At 35.0% G+C, this 23,832-nt stretch overlaps 1 protein-coding gene across 3 annotated transcripts in view; it reads right to left on the reverse strand.

Moving 5' to 3' along the window:
• INTS6 (integrator complex subunit 6) overlaps positions 1-23,832 on the reverse strand; it is a 108,006-nt gene that overhangs the window by 34,922 nt on the left and 49,252 nt on the right. For all 3 annotated transcript variants that reach the window (XR_009697519.1, XM_061170807.1, XM_061170806.1), the window contains exons 5-10: positions 14,669-14,852; positions 9,329-9,454; positions 7,746-7,900; positions 3,819-3,971; positions 2,803-2,935; positions 1,778-1,872 (exon numbers count right to left, since the gene is read on the reverse strand). Coding sequence is in view for 2 of the 3 variants with exons in the window: in XM_061170807.1 (XP_061026790.1) it covers positions 1,778-1,872; positions 2,803-2,935; positions 3,819-3,971; positions 7,746-7,900; positions 9,329-9,454; positions 14,669-14,852 (846 nt within the window). In the remaining variant the exon portion in view is untranslated. The remainder of the gene's footprint in view (positions 1-1,777; positions 1,873-2,802; positions 2,936-3,818; positions 3,972-7,745; positions 7,901-9,328; positions 9,455-14,668; positions 14,853-23,832) is intronic.

Below are 23,832 nucleotides of genomic sequence, written 5' to 3' on the forward strand. Positions count from 1 at the left end.
AAGAAAATACCACTCAATCCTGAGCTTGTCAAAAACTTATAGCTATATGTATTGTCAATTTTGAAAATCTCACCTCCCAAAAGGTCTCCTTTTCTTCAATAAGAGTCACATAATCATATTTGTACTTCATTAAAATGTTTGTCAGTGGTATGAAAGGCAGTTTGAAATACTAAACAAGGATTAGAGGCTATAATAACAACACCCAGAGCAAGAATGGGTGAAGTCCTGGACTTCTTAGCATCATTGGAGACACTAAGTTTGGAAGAAGAGGGCAGGAGACACATTGCAGAGGTTGATTTGATAGAACTTGGGTAGTAAGTAGAAAGAGGAGTCAAGGAAAACAGAAGATTTCTACCTTGGGTAACTGGAAGGGTTGTGGCTCGACCCCTCACTAGCTTTGTGACCCTGTACCAGGTAATATAACCCCTTTGTGCCTTAAGTTTCTCATTTGTAAAATGATAATAGTAGTATCTACCTCATAGGGTTGTCATGGGATTAAATGAATTAAGACATGAAAATACATCTGGCACACAGTAAGCATTCAGTAGGTATTAATCATTATTACTATTATCATTAGCTGAGCTGAAAAAACAGAAACAAGCTCTGAAGGAAAAATGAGGAGGCAAAAATCATCGAATATTTACTATGGATGTGATATAGTGATTTTCAATTGTAAGGACTAATTGAGAACCACTTTGTGCAAGGAAAAATATCACTAGCAGGACTGTCTAGCCCATGTGAATGGGACAGAGTCAGAAAAAGGATGATAACCACCCAATGACATATTAGAAAGTGTATAAAAGCACTGGTGTCAAACTGGAATCAAATCCCAGATCTGATATTTAATATCCATGTGGCTTTGGCTAAATCCTCCCAGTTGCTATGAAAAATATGAGTCAAACATATGCAACAGTTCATATTCAAGTGTTGCTTCCTTTTCCCTCTCTTACATAGCAGGCACTATGTGCTAGACACACACAACTCTTCTCTTACAACTATAACATATGATTTTCAAAGCTCAAGAAATTAGTGTTCTTATTAGGGACCATTTAGAAAGATTAGTTACAGTCAAATACTGTAACATTCCTGCAGTAAAAGCAGAAGTATTGTTTTAAAGTGCTTTTAGTGTAGGTCTTTTTGTTAAGAAGCTACTTTTCACAAAATAAATAAAGTAATATATTTAATAATATATGCATTATTGGTCCTATCTATTATGATACACTAGGTTTTAAGTAATATTTCTGGAGATTTAGGGAATAATGCAACACAAACATTTTTGTACCCTTAAAGGGAAATAATTATAACACTGCAATTTAAAAAGGTAGTATAACAATTGAGGTTAAAAGCTTAAATTCTAAAGCCAGGCTGCTTGGGATTGAATTCCTGACCCCCAAATATTAGCTATGTAGCCTTGGATGAATTATTTAATCTTTTAGTGCCTCAGTTTCCTCATCTGTGAAATAAGAACAGTGATTTCTGCCTCGTAGGGTTACCATATAAATTAAATGAGGTTAATACATGTAAAGTGCTTAGGATAGAACCAGGCCTGGGTAAGCATTATATATATATATTGTCTTATTATCATCATCATCATCATTATTCTGCAAATCACTGAAACATTTCTTTCCCATTACATTTATATGGGTCATTTGTACACTCAATTTTCATGACATTTATTCTATAACAGCAATAAATAAAAGTTTTAATACCTACAGTAAACTATAAGCATAATATAAAATTTTATAACAAGTTCTATTTTTAACAATAATATTCTTACCCCAAGATAGTAGGGAGGCATTGTCTTCAAATAACTTTCAAATGACTGTCTCCATTTCAATGTTGGTTTTGCCTTATGTACTTTAAACAAGTCATCTATAAATTTATAATGTGAACAAACTATCATCATTCATTGTTTTCACACATGAAAATCAAGTCAAATAAGTTTCATTTTTAAAGTCTGCTTTCTTATTTCTATAAGAGAGAGAGGAACATCTGACCTATATTTTTAACAAAATTAAAGGTGGTAAAATTTTTGGTTCTGGCATTTTTGAGTAGTAATACCACTTTAAAAATAAAAAGGTGCCAATTATGGTCTAAAATTAAATGTAATAATAAAGGTAGAATCAGGAAATACACAAGGAAAATCTAGATATGAAACAGATTTGAAGACAGAAACAAAGTATGCATGATGTTTTCTACAAAATATACCTACTAATATTTTGTCTGTAACCTTTAAGTCTGATGCAGTTCCATGAAGGGAAAGATGTCTTCTCCAACAGTACCCCTCAAAAAATTATAGCCAAATGGTCCCCAGAAACCAACTTTAGGCTTATCATATTATTTTAGAACAAATTCATCATTTAAAAAAATTTGCCAAATGAAAATTAAAAGTATAGATAAATCCTTAGAAAATACCCAGATCTTATAAATATGATATGCTTCTATAAAATGTCTAATTATTTACCGAATACAAAGCCTGCATTACTAATTCTAACTATGTAAGAAATCTAATTGCAAAAAACTTAGAGAATACTTAATTTAGAAACTTAAAACATAATATCTTCAATAGTTTGCAGAATCAAAGGTAGTTTGACACTGACTTTCAATTTACCAGAAACATGCACAGGTTGCTATATCACAACCTTATACAGCTTCAGTATTTTAGAGTATTAAAAAAAAAAAATCTTCATTTATTTCCAGAAGACAAGAAAACTTAGAAAGAGAGGGATGTTCCCAAAGTTTGTTTTTAGGAAAAATCTGTATGTATGCTAAGCCACAGAGAATGTGATGAGAATAACTTACCTAAAAGGGGAAGGAGGACTGGGTAATTGTAAGGCATCACAAATAAGTTGACACAGTTCAGTGCTGTACTGGCTTTCAAGTAACCAAAGGGATGGCCAAGTTCGCTATATTTTGCACTATTGCTCACATATACCTGTTAAAAAGGAGTAGTTAAAACTTCACATTTAATAACCTTTACAGAACGTTATATAAACCACGGATTCAATTTAACTTTTTAAGAAACATCAAATTAAATTTTTAGAGATTCTCATACTGAGTGAAGTAAGTCAGACAGAAAAACAAATATATGATATTGCTTATATGTAGAATCTAAAAAAAAGGCTACAAATGAACTTATCTACAAAACAGAAATAGAGTTACAGATGTAAAAAAATAAAACTTATGGTGTGGGGAGTGGGAGGGATAAATTGGGAGACTGGGATTGACACATACACACTGCTATATATAAAACAGATAACAAATAAGGACCTGCTGTATAGCACAGGGAACTCTACTCAGTACTCTGTAATGGCGTATATGGGAAAAGAATCTAAAAAAGAGTGGATAGGGCTTCCCTGGTGGCGCAGTGGTTGGGAGTCCACCTGCCAATGCAGGGGACACGGGTTCGAGCCCTGGTCGGGGAAGATCCCACACGCCGCGGAGCAACTGAGCCCATGCGCCACAGCTACTGAGCATGTGCTCTGGAGCGCGCGAGCCACAACTACTGAGCCCGCGTGCCACAACTACTGAAGCCCACACGCCTAGAGCCCGTGCTCCACAACAAGAGAAGCCACCGCAATGAGAAGCCCGTGCACAGCAACGAAGAGTAGCCCCTACTAACTGCAACTAGAGAAAGCCCGTGCGCAGCAACAAAGACCCAGTGCAGCAAAAAAAAAAAAAAGTGGATATATGTATATGTATAACTGATTCACTTTGCTGTACACCTGAAACTAACACAACATTGTAAATCAATTATACTCTCAATAAAAATTAAATAAATAAATAAAATTTTAAATCGCTATAGTCGTTCAGCTCACCTGCCAACAGGTTTGAGGAGATTTTCTTTCCAGGATAAATTGAGTCAGCGGTGAAGGTTCCAACTCATATTTGTCAAAAGGCAATTTGTCAATAACCATCGGTTCACAGTCTGTACAGGAAAACTTCACTACAGGATGAGATGTACGAGGTGGCTAGAGGGGAAAGTCTTATTATTACTCTTTCACAAAGTACCAGAAACAAACTCCTTTTTAGTATCCCTCACTACCAAAGTTTACTCAGTTTCTCAGTTTTGCGAGTGAGAATTTAATTAACTACCAAAAGCACCACTAAGCTGAAAGAAAATACTTAAAAATGTAATGCTTAAATTATATAATCACAAGGAAAAAAAAACACTTCAAAATCTATACAGAATTAAAATTTTTGTTAAGTCTTAAAATCAAATTTATCAGAAAAATTAAATGCAAAATTTTGGAATTAAATAAGTGCTCAAAAATTTTTATATCTAAGAAACCACTAATGTAATAGAAACCTTCGTAAGTCCTCAGTTGTAGCAATTTAACTACTTGGCTTCCAAACTGATGACACACATTGATCAGTACCAATTTTTGAATATACAATATATTAGGGCATATATATATTTATACTTGTAAATGATTAATTTATAGGTACATAATAAAATATATACCAAAATAATATTAAAAATAGAAAAGAGTAAACATACATAGAAGTTCTAATGCTTTCCTTCCCTATTCCAGCAGACTGTATTGGTTACCCCTGTGTTAAATACACCCTACTTTGGAGGCCCTGTTGTAGAGCTGCAAAAACCACAATACTTTAAAGGAAAAAAAAAAACAAGTTACTCTATTTCCCCTTAACAGTCTCCTTCCTAAAAATCTCACCAAGTGAAGATTGGTGAAGAAAATATGAGCTATGAAGAAATAATGTGAAATTTCATAGCTATAAAGGACTCCTTTTGGCCTCAGTTACTATCTACATATACTGGTGGCTCCCAAATCTACTGTCTAGGGACCAGATCTCTCTCTCATTTCTCGTATGTATCCAACTACCTACTGTACATTACCTGAATTTTCTATAGGTCCCTCAAATATATTATTACCCAATTCATTATTTCACCCCCAAACCACAAAACCTGTTCTAAAAACCTAGATGTTAGCCTTAATATCTCCCTCTTATCCTCCATACTTAACTGTCACAAAGAATTAGATTAAATGATACCACAAATTCTAAGCCACTTAGCAGAACACATAAACATGGCAGATGCTCACTATTTTAGTTACTGCCCTCTGTCAATGCTAAATTCTCATCTCTCTAAAAATTTACCTTCTATTTCTTACCACTCTAATTCATGCCTTCATCATTTCTCAGACTAGATTAGTACAACTGTTCAGTTTTAATTAGTCTCCCTAATTAGTCAGCCCCCTCCAATCAATCCCATGGCCATGAAAGATAAATATAATCATGTAATTTTCCTAACTCAAATTATTGGGTAAAAATAGCAGCCAACCACCTAAATATAGGGCCAGATTCTTTTCTTTTAATATTGTTTTACAAAGAGCCTTGACAATACGGTCCCCATCTGCCTTTTAACCACCACACCATGTACACCCTGTGCTCCAGCCATACCAAAACGACTTGCAGTTGCCCAAACAGATCATTATCTTTCATGCCCTGGTGTTTCATATGTTACCACAAGCTGCTTTACTATTTTCTCCCTTGCATAATGCAAACAAACTAAGTTTTGAAGACTGAACTGGCAAGGCAAGTACCAACCTCTAAGAAACTTCTTCCCTGACACAGTCTCACCATGTACCCCAAACACATACGAGGCAGTTAGGCACCACCTCCTCTGGGCTCTGCTCTGCCCCCATGACAGTCAGCACACTGTACTCTATTATGTTTATATGGCTGACCTTCCTATGGAATGGTAAGGTTCCAGAGGGGAAGTACTGTTTTGCTCCTGTGCCTAGCATGTACCTGACACACAGCGTATTGAATGGGTCTGTGAAACTCACCTATTTTTTTGGATGACAATACTGAGATCCAAAAAGAAAAGGGGGGGCATTTATTATTTCATTTAATCCCCCAAATAATCCTATGAGATAGGAGTTATTATCTCTATTTAACAGATGGGAAATTGAGGCTTAGAGAAGATACTTAACCAAAGACACATGGCTAATAACTGGTAGAGCCATGATTCAAATTCAGAACCAGTCTCTAATAAATCACATTTAATTTCAATATCAATACTTCTTATATGAAATACTATTATTTGTAAAAATTTCATTTCCCCTGAAATATCCTTCAGTTACTAAATTTTGCCAGTTCTTTCTAACATTCTCTCTCTTTTTTTTTTATCATTCTCTCTTCCATCATCTTTTAATTCAAACTCTTATATTAAGTGAACCAAAGCAATAGCCCTCTAGGTAAATAGCTTACCTTCCAGTTCATGTAACAACCACCAGATTAATTTTCCTAAAGGAACACTCTGTTAAAAGTGTCTTCAGTTCTATGAACCCTATTAAGAAAAGCTCAAGTTCCTTAACCTTGCATGTAAAGTCATGAGCAATTCGGTTTATTTAATAGTACTCTCAATGTCCTACATACATATTATGACCCACCTATCCTCACAGTTACTTTCCATTCCTCTAAATTCACCTTGTTCTTTTTTACTTCCATAGTTTTTTCTCACACAGTTTCCTCCTCCAACTGAAATCCTACCGACACTTCAAAATCCTCTATGGCTTGTAACAATTTGTAATAGACCACTAGAGCAATATTAATAGATAATGCTTGTGATACTGGTTTCGGATTTCTTCCTATTAGGACTTAACAAGAGTACCATATGTACTACTGTAGGTGTTAAATAAATATAATAGAATGAATAACCAACAATATAATATTTCATATAAATATGATATCTGTTCTGTAAGAATTTTGAAAGGGCTCTAGAAGAGAAAGTAATATGACCAAAGAAATTGAGAGCTTCCCTAAAGTCAGACTAAAAAACTATGATGGTTCAATCCAAAAAAGAGAGAAGATACCTCATTGAATGTATAAGAACTTAATTTCATGTACTACATTAAATCCCTAATGAATAAAGGAAATATCACTTTATAGACCTTGTACAGAATAAAAGTAAAAATTATCCTAAAGAGTTGATATCAGTTTAAAGCATAAAAGGTTTCAAAAAGAGTTCAATTTAATTCATAAATGATAGCTGCATGAAACATTATTAAAGACTGCTTAATGATCTTTGAAATACAACTCTTATCTTCTAAGGGTAACATCAAAAGAACCACTGTCATATCCCATGGCGTCCTCAGTTACTACAAAAAACACTAATCTGAAAAAAGGGTATTAACAAGATTTAATAGATATTTGTATACATTTACCCTATTATTATAAGAACCATACAGTGAACACTGATAATTCACCAGGATCATTCAACAAGCCTCACTGTTTCTAAAAATAATTCCTATAAACAAGACCAGAAAATCTTTGCTACCTTAAACGTCCAGACTGAAAACACTGACTATAACTAAAACTATGCAAGTCAACATGAATTTCTAAGACTAAGCCCTAAAAGATTGCAGGCAAACCATCAGAATTATTTTCTAAGCCTTCATTTAAACTGTATATTATGTCCCAGAGACAAATCCTCATGTTACATTAGATTTAGAATCCGAAGAGAAGCTCTTGTTATATCTATGCTTCTGTAACCAGAGGCCAATAATAAAAGCATAAGCATAGTGTTAGATTCTAAAGGAGACAGATGCCTCTTCTCTGTCACTTCCTGATGAACAATACAGCACACTAAAGCAAGTAACAGCGCTTGTCTAATTCCTATACAACAGCCACACCTTTAACTGACGGGAGCACTTAAAACTAGTAGGAAAAGCAGTTAACGGTTACTATTACAAAGTCACAGTCTCTCTGGTACTTACTAGTGTTGGAGAATTCTGATCTGGCCAGAAGGACTCTGGAACAGGCCAGTGACCTATAGGAACCCCAGTTTTAGGATTTGGTCTGACATATATGAGTTTGTGACAGCTATGCCAAGGCTGAGATCCCAAAGGCCTTGATACATCTGGCTGCCCATCTACGGCAAAGAAATCAAAGCAAAGAACGTATATATCATTAAAGGAAAAACATAAGCAGTTAAATTATATCTACTATTACTTAGTAAAAATGTCTTAATACTTGTTCAATTCTGGATTTTCCTGTTTTTCTTAAATGGTAGAATACCATCATGACTAAGGCTTAACATTTAGATTACATCAGAATTCACTAGAGAGTAACATCAGCACATTCCAACTATGAGTTCAATAGGTGAAAGGAGGTCCCACAGCATCTTTTGCTTGTCCAATCAGAATATGTAAAACATACTTTACAGCAGATACTTGTTTAACGAATGACATGTTTTCCCCACTAGATGATAAGGGCAAACACTCAATTTCTTCACCATCATGCTTGGCTTAGTAAATACTAGGTAAGTATTGCTAAATGAATATTTCTTTAAAATCAATCTTTTTAACTAAAGCCTAATAACTAAAACGAAAAGTTAATACGCAAATCCAGATTTGAGGTGCCTACCTTTAATCTAAAACAATTCTAGAAAACAGTAACTCTCTTTAACAGTTCAGTAAACATTTACTTAGTGCCTAACTCTAAGCAAAAGTCCTAAAATAATTTAAAAATAAATATATTCCATGTGTAACAATTCAAATTTTTTTTAAGTTTGTTTTTTTAAACCAGACACAGTATGCGATTTATATAATCTTACCATCTTCTGCTCCTTCCCTATAATCCCTTCTGAGGGTACCACTTTCTCATCTCTATGACCTTTCTCTTCTCCCAATTACCCACTCCAGTGGATCACCTCTGCCAGTGCCATTAATGACTTTCTAATTCTTGTCAGAAGCTACATCATACAAGGCCGAAGGTCCAGATGTAAACTGTCCATTGGTTCTGGTAAAACTCCTTATACCCTCTGGCTAATATAAATAGTTCATGATCACAAAATATTAGCATAAAGCCAGGTGGGGCTCAGCTAGACTTTAAAGGATCAAGCTGAATGGCAAAGGCTGGTTTCTCATTTTGGGAACCACACCAACCATTTGGCTCTGATCAGTCTGATCTTTAGAAAAAATGTAGCTAAGGAATTAAATAAACACTTAGGGTTGAACACTCTTGTGAATTAAGGGACATGGAAGAAGCATATATACTGGAGAGAGTCAGCATTACAATACTAAAAAGGAAATATGCTAATCTGTAAATGTTTAAAAAGGGTTTTGGCGCTTATAGATTTTCAGGCTATGAACAACCAATATAAAAAGGCGATGCTACCAAACCACTAGCATATTACCTTGACTCTCCTATTTAATCTTCCCTCTTTACCAACAGCTGTTTTGTCATCTTAAGAATTTGGCCTTAACATTGACAAGTCCAAATCATAATAATTTTTCAGTTCTAGTTGAATACTTGATAAAGCCAATTTAAAATGTCTATAAGGGAAGTACAATAATACCTTCTACAGGGGAAGGATCTGGTCCTGCTTTCTCAAAGTTTATTACCACTCCACTTTGTACTTTCTGCACCAAGGACTCCAGACACTGATTAAGCATTCTTGGAGAACATACAGAGTATGAACGGCCTGAAATAAAAAGAATAAAGTTGCAAAAATTCCTACTTCTAACAAAAAAGAACCATAGTAGGGTTTTTGACAATACTGATTAACAAAAGTTCAATGATAAAGTCTGACCTTTTCATTATCTAATAGAAGAATAACAAAACAAAAATAGCTATCTTCAATCAACAATTCCATTTTGTGAGAGTATGTAAATTTTTTTTGTAATTAAAGGTATGTGGAAAATAGAAATCTTTGTGTGAACAAACCACAATGAAAAAAATCATTATATATATACACAATGTATTACATGAAATGAGATTTTAAAATATATATAAATATAAAAAACCATCTCCAACTGTTTTCCAACACAATTTATCTTTATTACACATATACAACATCTGGTAACTAACCCCCAAAAATCTTACTCCTGCTTAACAAAAGTATTATCACTAAAGATTAATGCTAAGGACATAGATGATACTCAATAATTATTTAATTGATCTGCTGGCAGGTACTGCATATTTTAAGTGTTTGCACTTTAATATATAGATAGTAGCGTGTGCTTTTCTGAATTTCATTTGGCTTACATACTTAGAAATTACCTATCTTAAGTGAATATCCCTCTTGAATATTTTAACCTATAAAATTTTTAGTTCAGAAGCATTAAAATGCTAGTGATTAAGAAAAAATACCAGTGAAAAGACTTCTTAAACAGGGATTTTTCAATAAATATATCGAGACCTGTGCTGTCCCATATTGCAGCCACTGGATACACATGGCTACTGAAAACTTGAAACACAGCTAGTCCAAATTGAGATGTACAGTAACTATAACATACACACCTGATTTTGTAGATGTAATATAAAGATAATGTAAAATATCTGAATAATTTTTAATTACCAATTTCACGTTGAAATATTTTGTATATATTGATTTAAATAAATATTATATAAATTAATTTTACCTGTTTCTTTTTAGTTTTTTGGTTGCGCCACTCGGCTTGTGGGATCTTAGTTCCCCAACCAGGGACTGAACCAAGTCCCTCGGCAGTGAAAGTGCAGAGTCCTAACCACTGGACCGCCAGGGAATTCCCTATCAGTTTCTTTTTGATGTGACACTATAAAATTTATAATTATATATATAACTTATATTTCTATTATCTGTACTGATCTAGGCCAGTGCTGAAAACCATGACAACTAAAAATCTTTAATCAAACATCTTACAATGTTATTTGCAATAAGCTCAATATGGAAAAGTCCTATTCCTTAAGAAATTCAACCAATTATTACCAAACACATTATATTATTATATTTGACATATCAAATTACTCATATCAATTTATACTCAACATGTGATCTGCTAAAGGCTACTCAGAAAAGAGAACATTAGGCAGTAGAGTGATTCAAATCCTCAGAGTCAGCTTAGAATAACAAGTATCATATAACAAATGGCTTCCCTGAATACAACAATGAGAGCCATACTTATAAAAAATACCCACCAATTACTGAGTGTCTATGTACCTGGCACTATTCTAATCACTCTATTAATTTATCCAATCCTAGCAACAATTGTATTGGTTACTTTCTCCATTTTACAAATGAGAAAACTAAAGCATGGAGAGATTAACTAATTTATTCAAGTTAGTATAGTAGTGCAGCCAAGATTCAAACCCTTACAAGGTATTAGACACTTTCATCTGGATATACCTTCTTCCCTGAAAACCATGATGTTAATTTAAAATCAATATTTAAAATAGAAAGCCTATATGGAACCACACTTATTTGAAAGAATTGGCAAATTAAAATTTTTTTGAGTCAATTTAAACATGTACATAAAACAATACATAAAAAGGCTGATCGTCTTAACACAAGAAGTATTTAGAAGATTATATAAAGGTTCAATATCTTATTTCATGATATTTAAGCATATTCCCAAGATGTTAATAAAAAACAGAAGTTCTTAAGTATAAAATTGTGGCAATCCTCTCTACTCCCTTAACCTGTGTCATCAACTAATTGATTAGGAAAATATAAGTAAAGAAGTTATGATCTTAGCATGAAATAAAATTACTAACAAAGACATTTTATGAAAATTGGAGAAAAAATAAACTTGAGTCACTTAGAAAATAACAAAAATTCATTAATTCTTTTGAAAGTTAAAGCAAATTTTGCCACCTTTACAAAGTGAACCTATAACCTATGTCATGTTTCTCTTATTCTTTATGTCAAAACTCACCTCTTGGAATGTGTAACACCTTGTATTGAAGGATAAAGTTTCTGGGATCACTAATAATATTTGTGAGAAAAGCACATACTTTCAAGTCAAGAAGCTAGCTCATTTGTGGTTAGAGGATCCCCCCAAAAAATCTAAACATAGTGAGTCTGAAGGCAGTAAAGTGAAACAAAGGAAAAAAAAAACTTTCCCCCAGAGTATACTAGATTAGCATTTTAGTAAAATGGGTAAGAGACAAAAGGAACATTTGTAAGTTGGGCAACAGTCCTTATAGAGGCTAAGAAAGTTAAATTTATTTAATATAGAAAAGTCTTACAATTTTTATAGAAAGGTTTTTATCCTCAATACTTCCACCAACATGTCTATTAGGCATTTTTAAAATTTGATATCATACCTACGCCTCTCCCAAACCTGCTTCTCCTCTGAGTAACCATCTCAGTACTTGGCATAGCCATTCACCTCCAATTGTTCAGGCCAACTGAATCATCTAGGAATCAGCCTTGATTCCTTCTTCCCTCATTGCCCTCAGTCTCTCCTTTCCATCAGACCACCTCTCACCACCTCCAAACCTAACACTTTAGATCAAAGTACTATCATCTCTTCTAGTCTCTCTGCTTCCATTCTCACCACTTTACAGTATATTCTCATCCAGCAGCTGAAGTGATCTTTCAGAAACAGAAATCAGATGTCACCTCTATAAAAAGCCCTCCAATGACTTCTTATCACACTTGGAAAATAAAAAAATATTTATTATGGCCTAAAAGGCTATTCAATACTTGGCCCTTGCCTACCTCTCTAAACAAACCTGTTACTCTCTACTTCTCCCTACATAAGCTGCAGCCATATCAGCCTTCCTGTTGCTCCCAAAAACATGGGGCATGTTCCTTCTCTTATTATTTCCTCTACCTAGATCTTTGTATGGCTTACTCCATTATTCAGATTTCTGTTCAAATGCTAACGACTTACTGTGGTGACCATTTCACAATGTATACAAATATCAAATCATTATGTTGTACACCTGGAACTAAAATATCTAAAAAAGAGAGAGGGTTGATGAACATGCTGTAACAATAATTTTAGAGGGATTAATATTTTTAAGATACAACCAGGGCTGATTTAATCCCTATTCAAACAACTGACTTTAACATCAAGGTTAGAGATATGCAAATGTAATTTATAAATAATTGTTGTTTTATTTACTTCTTCAGACAAAGAGTATAATAATCTCCAAGGACATGCAGTATTTTAAATTGATGCAAACTGGGGTAAGCATATCCTTTAGGTTTATGGTTAAAAAAAAGTCACCTCCTCAAAAGACTTCCCAGGAATACTCATTCTCTGCCTCATTACCCTCTGCACCCTCACCCTATTTTTTTTTCTTGATAGTAAGGCGAACTCTCTGAAATATTATTTATTCATTTTACATGATTTCATCTGTCACACAGTCCAAAAATGTAAGCTTTCTGTCTATCGTTCCTGCTGTATTCCCAGAATCAAAAACAGTTATTTAGCATAGAGTATTCATTAATTACCTGATAATAAAAGAAAAATGCTTACAATGACAATTATATAATTTTTAAAGTATACATTAAAAATATAACAAAATATTAATTATTTTGGCAACACAGGCAAATTTCTTTCCAATTTTTCCTTAATGAACATGAATTGTTCTATAATGGAAAAAATAAATGTACACACACTACTCTTATCATCAAGTTTAAAAATGCACAGAATTGTTAGCAGTGATTACATATTTGGATAGTACAACACCAGTGGATGTTAGCTTTTCTGCTATTTCTACTTTTCTGGTGTTTTATCCTCAAAACTTTTTTTAGTCATCATTCTTTGAAAATAAAGAAGAAAACATACTATTCATATAATATGGAAAGGTGAGTGACATTTGAGCAGTTTCCCATTATTGCTAGCAGGAGCATGAAGAGAGGTAAATAAACCACTACATCAGAAGAGATTCAGGATGTATATTTGGGGAAAGCTCCCTAATTCCTTGACCAACTAAGTTTTCTGGGTCACTGAAAGATATTACCAATGGTGATTTCGGAATCTTCTTCTAACTTATCTTCTTCACATACCTATCTATATGGGATACCCTTTTTGTCTGTGAAATTTGCAGATCTCCAAAATCCACAGAATTTTAGAAGAAAGGCACCTAAAATATTAATTAGACTTTATATTTTCCTTTAACTTACATAGCTGGCTATGATAGACTCTCAATAGAGCACTGACAGTGTATGGAGACTATGTCACAGCCCCTGACACTGATGAAATAGTGGTATGCCAGACCTGGACATTTTAGTATCAAATTCCCTAAGCAAGAACTAAAATGCACCATGAAAGCAAGAATACCATGCCTGTCATATTCACTATGGAAGTCCTAAAGCATGGAACAGTGCTTGGTACACAGTAGGCACTCAATACATATCCATATGAATTTAACCCACCTGTTAACCAATTCCACATTATAAAAATTCTGAGCCTCTTACATACTCTGTTTCAAGAATTTCACTAATGTTCACTGAGCACAGTGACCACCCGGACTAGCTGGCTGAGAGTTCACCACCTGTTTCCTCTAACCTATCCAGCTTCCTCTTTGCCTCTGGGGGAAACTGTACTTAACCAGGCGTTAATCATTACATGGATAATGAGATGATTCTCAGAACATTTTTTCAGAGACAATAATTCTACGGCATTTGTAAATTATTAGCAATCTTTGTAGATAAGAAAATAAGTTTAACAACTTCAAACACCAGCATTTTCTATATGGTTAGAAAAAAAATATCATGCATTATCAGACCCAATAGTATTCACATCCTATTCAAATCGAATTAAAGACCTTCATCAATGTAGTTTTAAAACCATCTATGTCTACTAACTTCTAATATTAATTTGTTGAACAAAAACAAACATGGAGATTTTGAAATGCACATTTTAAAACATTCAGATAAACTCTGCTTAAGTCACTGAACTACTGCCAGCAAAGAACTTACCGCCTGTCACTTCACACATTGGTGTGATTGCAGAGTCATCTAAAGGCACACCTGTCAACTGTTCTGATTCTACTGACATCGTGCCAGGCAACCGCAACACTAATGCAAAGAGTCTCTGATCCCAACGAAAAGGTTCCTTGGTCAATTCGCTTCCAGGCAAAGGAGAATTAAGAGGTAAATGGAGCTGAAAGTAAGGGGAAATAAAAAACAATAAGATTTCCAACACTATTTCTCCCAAAAAGGCTACATTAATGACACATATTAAAACTACATCATGAGTCATGAGTCTCCTATCATTCAAAAAAAACAAGCTCAAAAACAAAAGCTTATATATATATATATATAAAAAATAGCATATAAGATATTATTACTTCAATTTTCTTAAGCTTTACTCAAAGAAGACCTCAATTGAAAAAAATCTATTTCTGTAATGCTTTTCAGATTTCAACATAACTCACCACCAGGTGCTGGACTACTTCTAAATAAATCATTTCATTTAATCATTAAATCAACCCTATGATAAATATCTTAGGATTCCTATTTTCTAGATTTAAAAAAAAATGGGCCTCAGAGACAATAAATGATTTGGCCTCCCAGGTCCAATTCAGTATTTTTTCTTTTTCTTTTTTTTTTTAATTAATTAATTTATGTATTTATTTATTTATTTTTGGCTGCTTTGGGTCTTCGTTGCTGCGTGCGGGCTTTCTCTAGTTGTGTCGAGCGAGGGCTACTCTTTGTTGCGGTGCACCGTCTTCTCATTGCAGTGGCTTCTCCTGTTGCGGAGCACAGGCTCTAGGAGCACAGGCTTCAGTAGTTGTGGTTCACAGGCTCTAGAGCACAGGCTTAGTAGTTGTGGCGTGCGGGCTTAGTTGCTCCGCGGCATGTGGGACCTTCCCAAACCAGGGATCGAACCCGTGTCCCCTGCACTGGCAGGCGGATTCTCAACCACTGCGCCACCAGGGAAGTCCCGCAAGTCAGTATTTTTTTCTACCACACCACAGTAGCCTCAAACACCTCCACAGTTAATGATTTAAATATGCTTCATTTCATACGAAACATATCTTCCCAAAGCATTTGCTTAAAAGTAAATTTTATCACTCTAGTTACATATTAAATGTATTAAAGGTAATGATTCTTACTACATCTGAGTAAAGGTAGAGGGTTTGGGGGTTTCTTCCATGTGTTTTTTAATCTATGTCTCTCCCCATGCCCCTAGGACCTGCCCAATCAGAATCCAAGATTCTTAAGAATTTTTAAACACTTTAAAGTGATTCTAATGGGTACCTCTGAACCAACAGTCACAAGGTACCAACAGATCCACACATCAGTCTTAGCGTAAGTAAATGGGGACAACCAGACAATATGGGCCTCATGATGTGAACTACATAACATTGAAAGAAGGAAGGAAAGAAAAAGGGAAGGAAAGGTTGAATCTGAATCTAACCAAGCCTTCAGTTCTAACCACCAGTTTACAGGGACAACTGAGGATACAGGATCAAGTTATCCACCACCATAGGGAGCAATCAGTCAAATCCAGAATGTTACAGGACAGATGACTTGGTTTCGCCAATGAATCAATGGCACGAAAAAGCAAAGAGTGGGAGTGGGGAGGGCTGGTGGAACTGTTAGAGAATAAGAGACAAAACAATCAAGAGCAAAGATTTTTAAGACAATCGGGAAAATTTGAAATACATGTTACTGGTATTATTAATAATATTTAAGTGTGATGATATAGTGCTTAGGAAAACAAAAGTCTTTATCACTTATAAAATTTTTTAAAAAAGAAATGAAACCCGGGATCAGCATACTCAGGGATTGATTTATACAAATACTGGAGTTTTCTTTAAAATACAGAACACATTTCAAAATTATCACTCCGCTGTATACCTGAAACTAACATAACACTGTAAATCAACTATACTCTAATAAAAATTTTTTTAAATAAATAAAATAAAATTATCACTTCCAAATTAATTGCCAGAGTTTATACTACTTTTGTCAAAAACAAGACATAATTGTATTGCTTACAGCCTTTCTATTTCTCACCTTGAAGATTTCTGAACTTGATAAATTAGGGATTGAAGTCATTCTACACTGACTTAAGAACTCAAGTTTCTTCAATGACTTACATCAAACCATTAAAAAAAAAAAAATCAGATTCAATTCTAAGAAGAGAGTTCCTAGCAAAGCTCGGCTAAAGTGGCACCTCTCTCCAAAAGACTCATGTCAAGAGAATCTGCTGCAAGATTCCTATATCAGGATCAGCCAAGATTTCGTGCCCATGGCCAAGAGTCATGAGCTTTTCTCCTGGCGCTGATCCTACTTTTAAGGCAGAAGTCAGAGGCAATAATAAGGAAGGACCCTTAAATTAAGAAATCTGGACCAGGACGTTCCCTGAGTAAGGTTTTCTAACCTCAAAGGTTCTGTGACACTTGCAAAACAGCTTGGGAACTCCAAGCCCTTGCAGCTATCACCACACCCTGCCAGAAGATAAATATCGAAGCACCAATGGCACTGGAGGAAGAAGATTTCAACTGTTAATGCAGTAGCTCTGGAAAGTAATGGATACGTGGACCTATCTCAAGAATCCAGTGGATAACAGCACTGCAGAGACCTCATGTATAAATAAATAGTGGATAGGACAACAATAGACCCCAAATCATGTACACATACACACACAACTTATCAAGTCATGCTCACACACACACACACACACACACACACACCCCTAATCAGATAATGATAAGCATTATCTTTTTATTGGCTGCACAATGCTAGATCTAGAATGTACTTCAAGTAAAACAAAAAGCCAAGGGTCACAAGCATATTTTACACATAGCAATATCAATTTTATAAACTTGTCGAATTTTTATTCATTTTTCTATTTCTTATTATTTCCGCCTTCCATATCACTTCCACCCTCCCTCATCACCAAAGAGGCAGGAAAAACTCCTCTATAGCTGAAATGCGCTAGTAAAATAGGAAGGAGTGATGGCAAGAAAACAGGGACAGGAAAAAGATAAAAATCCTTAGTGAAAAAATGTTCTCAGGAGGGTTGAATTACTCCAAACCTAAAGTCTACAGTTGAAATTCTAGCAATGTCTTATAATCACCAAGGGAGGTCTTTCTGAATATGTGGACTTTGAAAATCAAGGCAAATAGCACATAAATCAAGTAGAAAAATATAAAATTAACCACTAGAAAAATGTGCAACAAATATGAATAGATAATTCCCAAAGTTAAAAATGGGCAACAAAAAAAAAAAATAATACCCGAGGGAACTCATATAGCCTATAAATATGTAGAAAGACGCTCAAATACACTAATCATCAGATAATACAAATTAAAGGCAAGATGCAAAATGATACATAGAGAAGAGCATCTATATGCACTATTAAACAATTACCTAGTGTAGTTTTATATGTGTATAACATACACATATAGGAAAAGTAAAAAAACATGAACTGGAAGGCTACACACCAAATTCATGATAATTGTTGCTGCTCGGATGGGGAAGAGGGAGGGAAATAACACTGAGTAAGGGAAGAAAAGATACTGTACTTAACTATCTGCAATGTTCTCTTCCATTCACTAAATTTTTAAAAATCCTCAACAAAAAAAAATCAAAATGAGCAAATATGGCAGAAATTTTTGTATCACTTACTCTCATCCAGAATATTAGAATATATTAATATGCAAAAAACACAGTAAACGATCCATTCAAGCAGTTATCTATACCTCTTTTATAATAGTGTTATTATTTTATAACAAAATTAAACACAAGAAAACTTCATACACATCGCAACTCAATAAAAGGTAGATTAGATATAATCACTAGCCCCAAAGCTCAGACATTTATAAGGACATTAACACAGAGTTCTGCTTATACTTCACTGGCTATTAAAATATACTGTAAGACAGTAGAATGTTTCTTGAAAATTATGTTTGCTTTCTCTCATCATTTTTTATGCCCCTACCAAATATGAGGCATTTAGGATTCGGAGGACTTAAAGATGCATGATAAAATATGGTCCCACTACTCCCAAGGTGTCTGGGGACAGGGATCATGTTCCTAAAGGAACTGGTTTAGAGATGTGTTTAAGGAGAAGCTGACAAACAGAAAGAAGAAGATAGAAAATCACAGTACTGGCTGTCAAGACATTTATTAGGATTTTTATTTCTGAACACTTGACAGGAAAATAGTTTTATAAAAGCTGTTTTCTGAGACTTAATTGCAGGAAACTTTAGTAAGAGAGTACTCAAATTTAAATGTCTGATGATGCAAAGAAAACTGTCATTAGCAACAACAATTATACAGTAGTAACTATTATACGGCAGACACTGTTCTAAACCATATATGTGTGTGTGTGTGTGTGTATACACACACACACACACACACGCTCATTTAATCTACAAAATAAACAAATGTGGCAGGCACTACACATTCCTATTTACAAATGATAAAAACTGAGGCACAGAGAGCCTTGCCAGAAGGTACACAGTAAATGATGAGGAGACAGAATATAAACCCAGGTAGTCCGGTCCCTGATGCTGTGCTCTTAAACACTGCATTATGCTGCCTGTTATTGAAACCATAATCTGCATTTTAAAAAATCAAGTGTTGAGATATTAATGTAAAAAATAAACTAATTCTATTAAATGGAAAAAGAAAATTTTAATTATAAAAATAACTACTTTTAGAAAAAAATTTTAATCATCCATTTCTGAATCAATCTGGTGATTTTGAACCACTAATTACTAAATGTTATGAACATTTTAGATTATTTGTTTTTATAAAGCACAATCCTATGCTTTTCCCCCAGTTACTCTTTGATGAAAAGAGGCACTTTTCTCCCTCTTGCTATTCACTTCCAGTTCTCAAGTACATGGATAATAACAACAATAAAAATAAACAACAATAACTGCTAGCATAATGAGCACTCACTATGTATATGTCAAGCAACATTCTAGGAGCTTTTCATATTTATAACATGTTTATAACAAACCAACGGAGTAGGTACTATTATTATCCCCATTTTAGAGACAAGTTGCAATGTAAGATTGTGTGTCAAGAGAGAATACAGACTCAAATAACCCCTGCTATATAATCAAGTTTAGAGCATCAAAGAAGGACTGCAAATTTTAAGAACTGGATAAATCATGTGTAATTCAATAATACAGTAACCTTCCCATAACCATGACATTATTGGTCTTTATTAGGGTCTTCATAAGATTATACTTTGCAAAGCTTCGGTCTAATGGACTAATAAGCACAGAAAACTTTATACTAACCAAGTTTTATTTTTACTTGAATACAATTGAGGTTTTCTATATTATTATTTTAAATGGTTAATTTTATTGATCTCACCATTCCAGATTTCTTATATAATCACTTTGGTAGCTGACAGAAAAGGAAATATAACTTCAATTTAAATTGAGGAAGACTGCCCTACTTTTCCTTCTTTCCTTTGGATAACTATCTTACTGCCCTTTTTCACCTTTGAGTCTTTCCTGAATTTCTTATAAAAAAAAAGAATACAATTTATTTCTCCATAGGTATGAAAAACAAAGGGCAGATTAGGAAGGTGATTGTCTATCATTAGGCATACTCAAACTTTATGTACTTATAATAGTGCAACTTCCCCTTAATTTGTTTCATATTTGTTTATGGTTCAGACCCTAATTATTTGTGATTTTGCTAAGGCTGGACTAAAGATCAACTTAAATTTTAATCAGTTATTCTGTGAGTGCCTACCACAAACATGGCATTATTTCAGGATTTAATAAGGACTCTAGGGCTTCCCTAGTGGTGCCACGGTTAAGAATCCGCCTGCCAATGCAGGGGATACGGGCTCGAGCCCTGGTCCGGGAAGATCCCACATGCCACGGAGCAACTAAGCCTGTGCACCACAACTACTGAGCCTGCGCTCTAGAGCCCGTGAGCCACAACTGTTGAGCCCGCATGCCACAACTACTGAAGCCCGTGCTCCTAGAGCCCATGCTGCACAACAGGAGAAGCCACCGCAATGAGAAGCCTGTGAAAAATGAGAAGCCCGTGCACCACAACGAAGAGTAGCCCCCGCTCGCCGCAACTAGAGAAAAGCCCACACGCAGCCACAGAGCCAAAGCAGCCAAAAATAAATAAATTAATAAATAAATAATTAAAAATAAATAAATAAATAAGGACTCTACCAAGCCAAATAAGTAAGATTTGGATAACGTTTTAGCTAGGTCACTTTAAGATAACCAATTATAAAACTTCAGATAACCAGGATTCTCATACGTTATTACTTGTTTCTTAAATTTGCAGGATGTAAAAAATAAATAAATAAAAGTCAGCAAACAGTGAAAGAAGATAAAAGAAATTTCTTTTAAAAACATTTTTAATTCAGGACCCGAACGGATTTCTCCTGGCACACAACCTAACTCACTCCTGGATGATGATCACATCATTGAGAGTCAGGTGACTGATCTGTACCAACTCTTAGGAGGTTTCCCCTTGCAGCTGGATATTCTGCCAACTGGTTCTATTACTGAAGTAACTCAAATTATAAGTCCTTTAATAATTATACTTCCTACCTTAAGTTTTAATGACCTATTTCCCTAACTGCCTATCCCTCTCCAGTTTGAGAGAAGGCAGGGAGAGGGATCTGATTCTTTTCTGTGTCCCCCCATAGTATTTGTCCCACTCCCACAGCCTAAGGAAAGGACTAGAGCAGTACAGTACGAGGAGCGGAATGAGGGCTGCAGAGCACAAGCACCGGTCAGTGTCCTGCCAACAACATCTGTGCTCCCCCCAGCCCAAACCACACACAGATACGGATGCAAACACACACACACAGATCCCACTGTCGTATCTGTGGTGGGTCGCAGAACCAGCTAGTCCCATCTCCAAGAGCTGAAGTATTGTTCTTCCCCAATATGTGAAACCAGCTCATCTCTCTGTCCCTTGTATGTACCCACACACAGAGGATATAAAGACACGAGCTGCAAAAATTTGCCCGACACCTACAGCAGGGGGTAGAGAAACAACCATTCCATATGGTGAAGCCATCAACAACTCCTGAATCGAGCTCAATGTACAATATTCACAATGAGAATTTACATATGGACATACTTCTACTGAGGCCACACAGAATACAACCTCATAAATTCTAGCCTTAGAATTTAGAGATACAAAGAGTGTGGTCATATATTCTTTCTTGCAAAAATTTTTTACCTCACACACCAAACCAAAACTTGTCTTTATAGTTTAATGCACTGGCCTAGTATCAATGAACTTGGCACAGTATCAAAGAAGTAATTAGGTCATTATTAATACAAAATTTTTAATTGTTATCATGTGGGGCATTTTTCTTAAATATTAAGAATGGGGATCACAAATCAAGCTATAACTCAGGAATTATTTAATGAAAGACAACACAGCAGACACTGCAATTTCCTACCTTCAAGAACATGTAAATAATTATAATATGTTATGATATGTACAATAGTAAAAGCATGCATGAGGTACAGAGGAATAATTGATTATTTGGGGGATGGACCAGCGAAGGCTCTCCGAGGAAGCAGCATTTGAGTTGGTTTGAAGAATGAAAAGTTTACTGAGAATCTACAACCTTTTGCAGATTGCAGGGCATGCAGAGTGAAGATCATGATCAAAAACATAAAAGGCAAGAAATAACAAATATTGGGATAAAAAATTAAATTAAAATTCAGAATTGCTGGAGAGCAACATACAAAGGAGAGAAACTGAAGATTTTAAGAAAGCCTTTAAGAATGGGTAAGGTTTTCCTATATATATAAAAAAAAATAGATAACTAATAAGGACCTACTGTATAGCACAGGGAACTCTTCTCAATACTCTGTAATGACCTATATGGGAAAAGAATCTAAAAGAGTGGATATATGTGTATGTATAACTGATTCACTTTGCTGTACAGCAGAAACTAACACAACACTGTAAATCAACTACACTCCAATAAAAATTAAAAAAAAAAAAGAATGGGTAAGATTTTAATATGGTGGAGAGAGAGGAATAATATTTAGCGGAAAGGAGCATGTGAGGAAATAAACAGGAAGCATTCAGGAAATTAGTAGCCTATTTTGGGTCAAGTTTAGAGAAAATATAGGGGAATGATAAGGAATTTTTCTTCATCTGCTCATCATTTCCTAGTCTTTCCAACTCTACTAAAACAACTCCCACACTAAGTCATCAAAGATCTTTTTTGGCCACAGTGGTAGATGACAGTATGGTCAAAGTGTTCCAGCCTTGAGTCTTAACAGGCCTCAAAGCTTCACTGCCAGCCCGTTGGGAGCCAGTCGCCAGGTAAAGAAGCGTGAACTAGACCACTGCCTGATAAGAGATCTTATGGAGAGACAGAAGTCACAGGGACGAGAAGCAAGGTACCCAGGCAACAGTGGGCACCAAAGCCCCCGACATGTAAATAAGCCCATCTTGGATGTTCCAGCCCCAGCTAAGCCCCCAGATGAATGAAGCCAACTCACAGAATCTTGAGAAATAATAAACTGTTGTTGTTTTAAGCCACTAAGATTTAGAATGATTTGTTACACAGAAATAGATAACCAAAGGAGTCATTAAACCTAGTGAAGATTTTTCAGATTTAGCTTCCCAGCAGCACTCAAAACTATTTACCACTCTTTAGAAAGACACTCTTCCTTTGGCTTTCACCTTGAAATATTCTCATGGCTTCCCTCTGCTTCTTCGGCTGCTCCTCTGTCTTCCACCCCGACCCTCCCCTCAATCTCTAATACTAGCCATTACATGCTGCTGACGCTCAAGGCTCAGTATTAAGCCTTGGCCAGTTTATACTCTAAACCCTCAATCCACCTACTCACAGCTTCAATTACTACCTATACTCAGATAATATCTTACAATTGGATACGTCCAGCCTAGATCTTTCTTTTGAGCACCAAAATATTCTTCTGCCTACTTGCCATTTCCTCTTGGATGGCTCAAAGGTACTTCAAACTCAGTTTGCTCAAAACTGAACTCATGATTTTCCTTCACCCCAAATGGTACTCTCTCAAGATTCCCTAGCTCAATGAATGGCACCGCAATCTATTCAGTTTTGCAAGAAGCCATCTCCCTCTTCCTTATACCCCCAAATGCAATATATGTCAGCAAATTTGGTTGATTTAACTTT

Source organism: Eubalaena glacialis, chromosome 16 (genome assembly GCF_028564815.1).
Source record: "Eubalaena glacialis isolate mEubGla1 chromosome 16, mEubGla1.1.hap2.+ XY, whole genome shotgun sequence".
In the NCBI taxonomy this organism is placed as follows: domain Eukaryota; kingdom Metazoa; phylum Chordata; class Mammalia; order Artiodactyla; family Balaenidae; genus Eubalaena; species Eubalaena glacialis.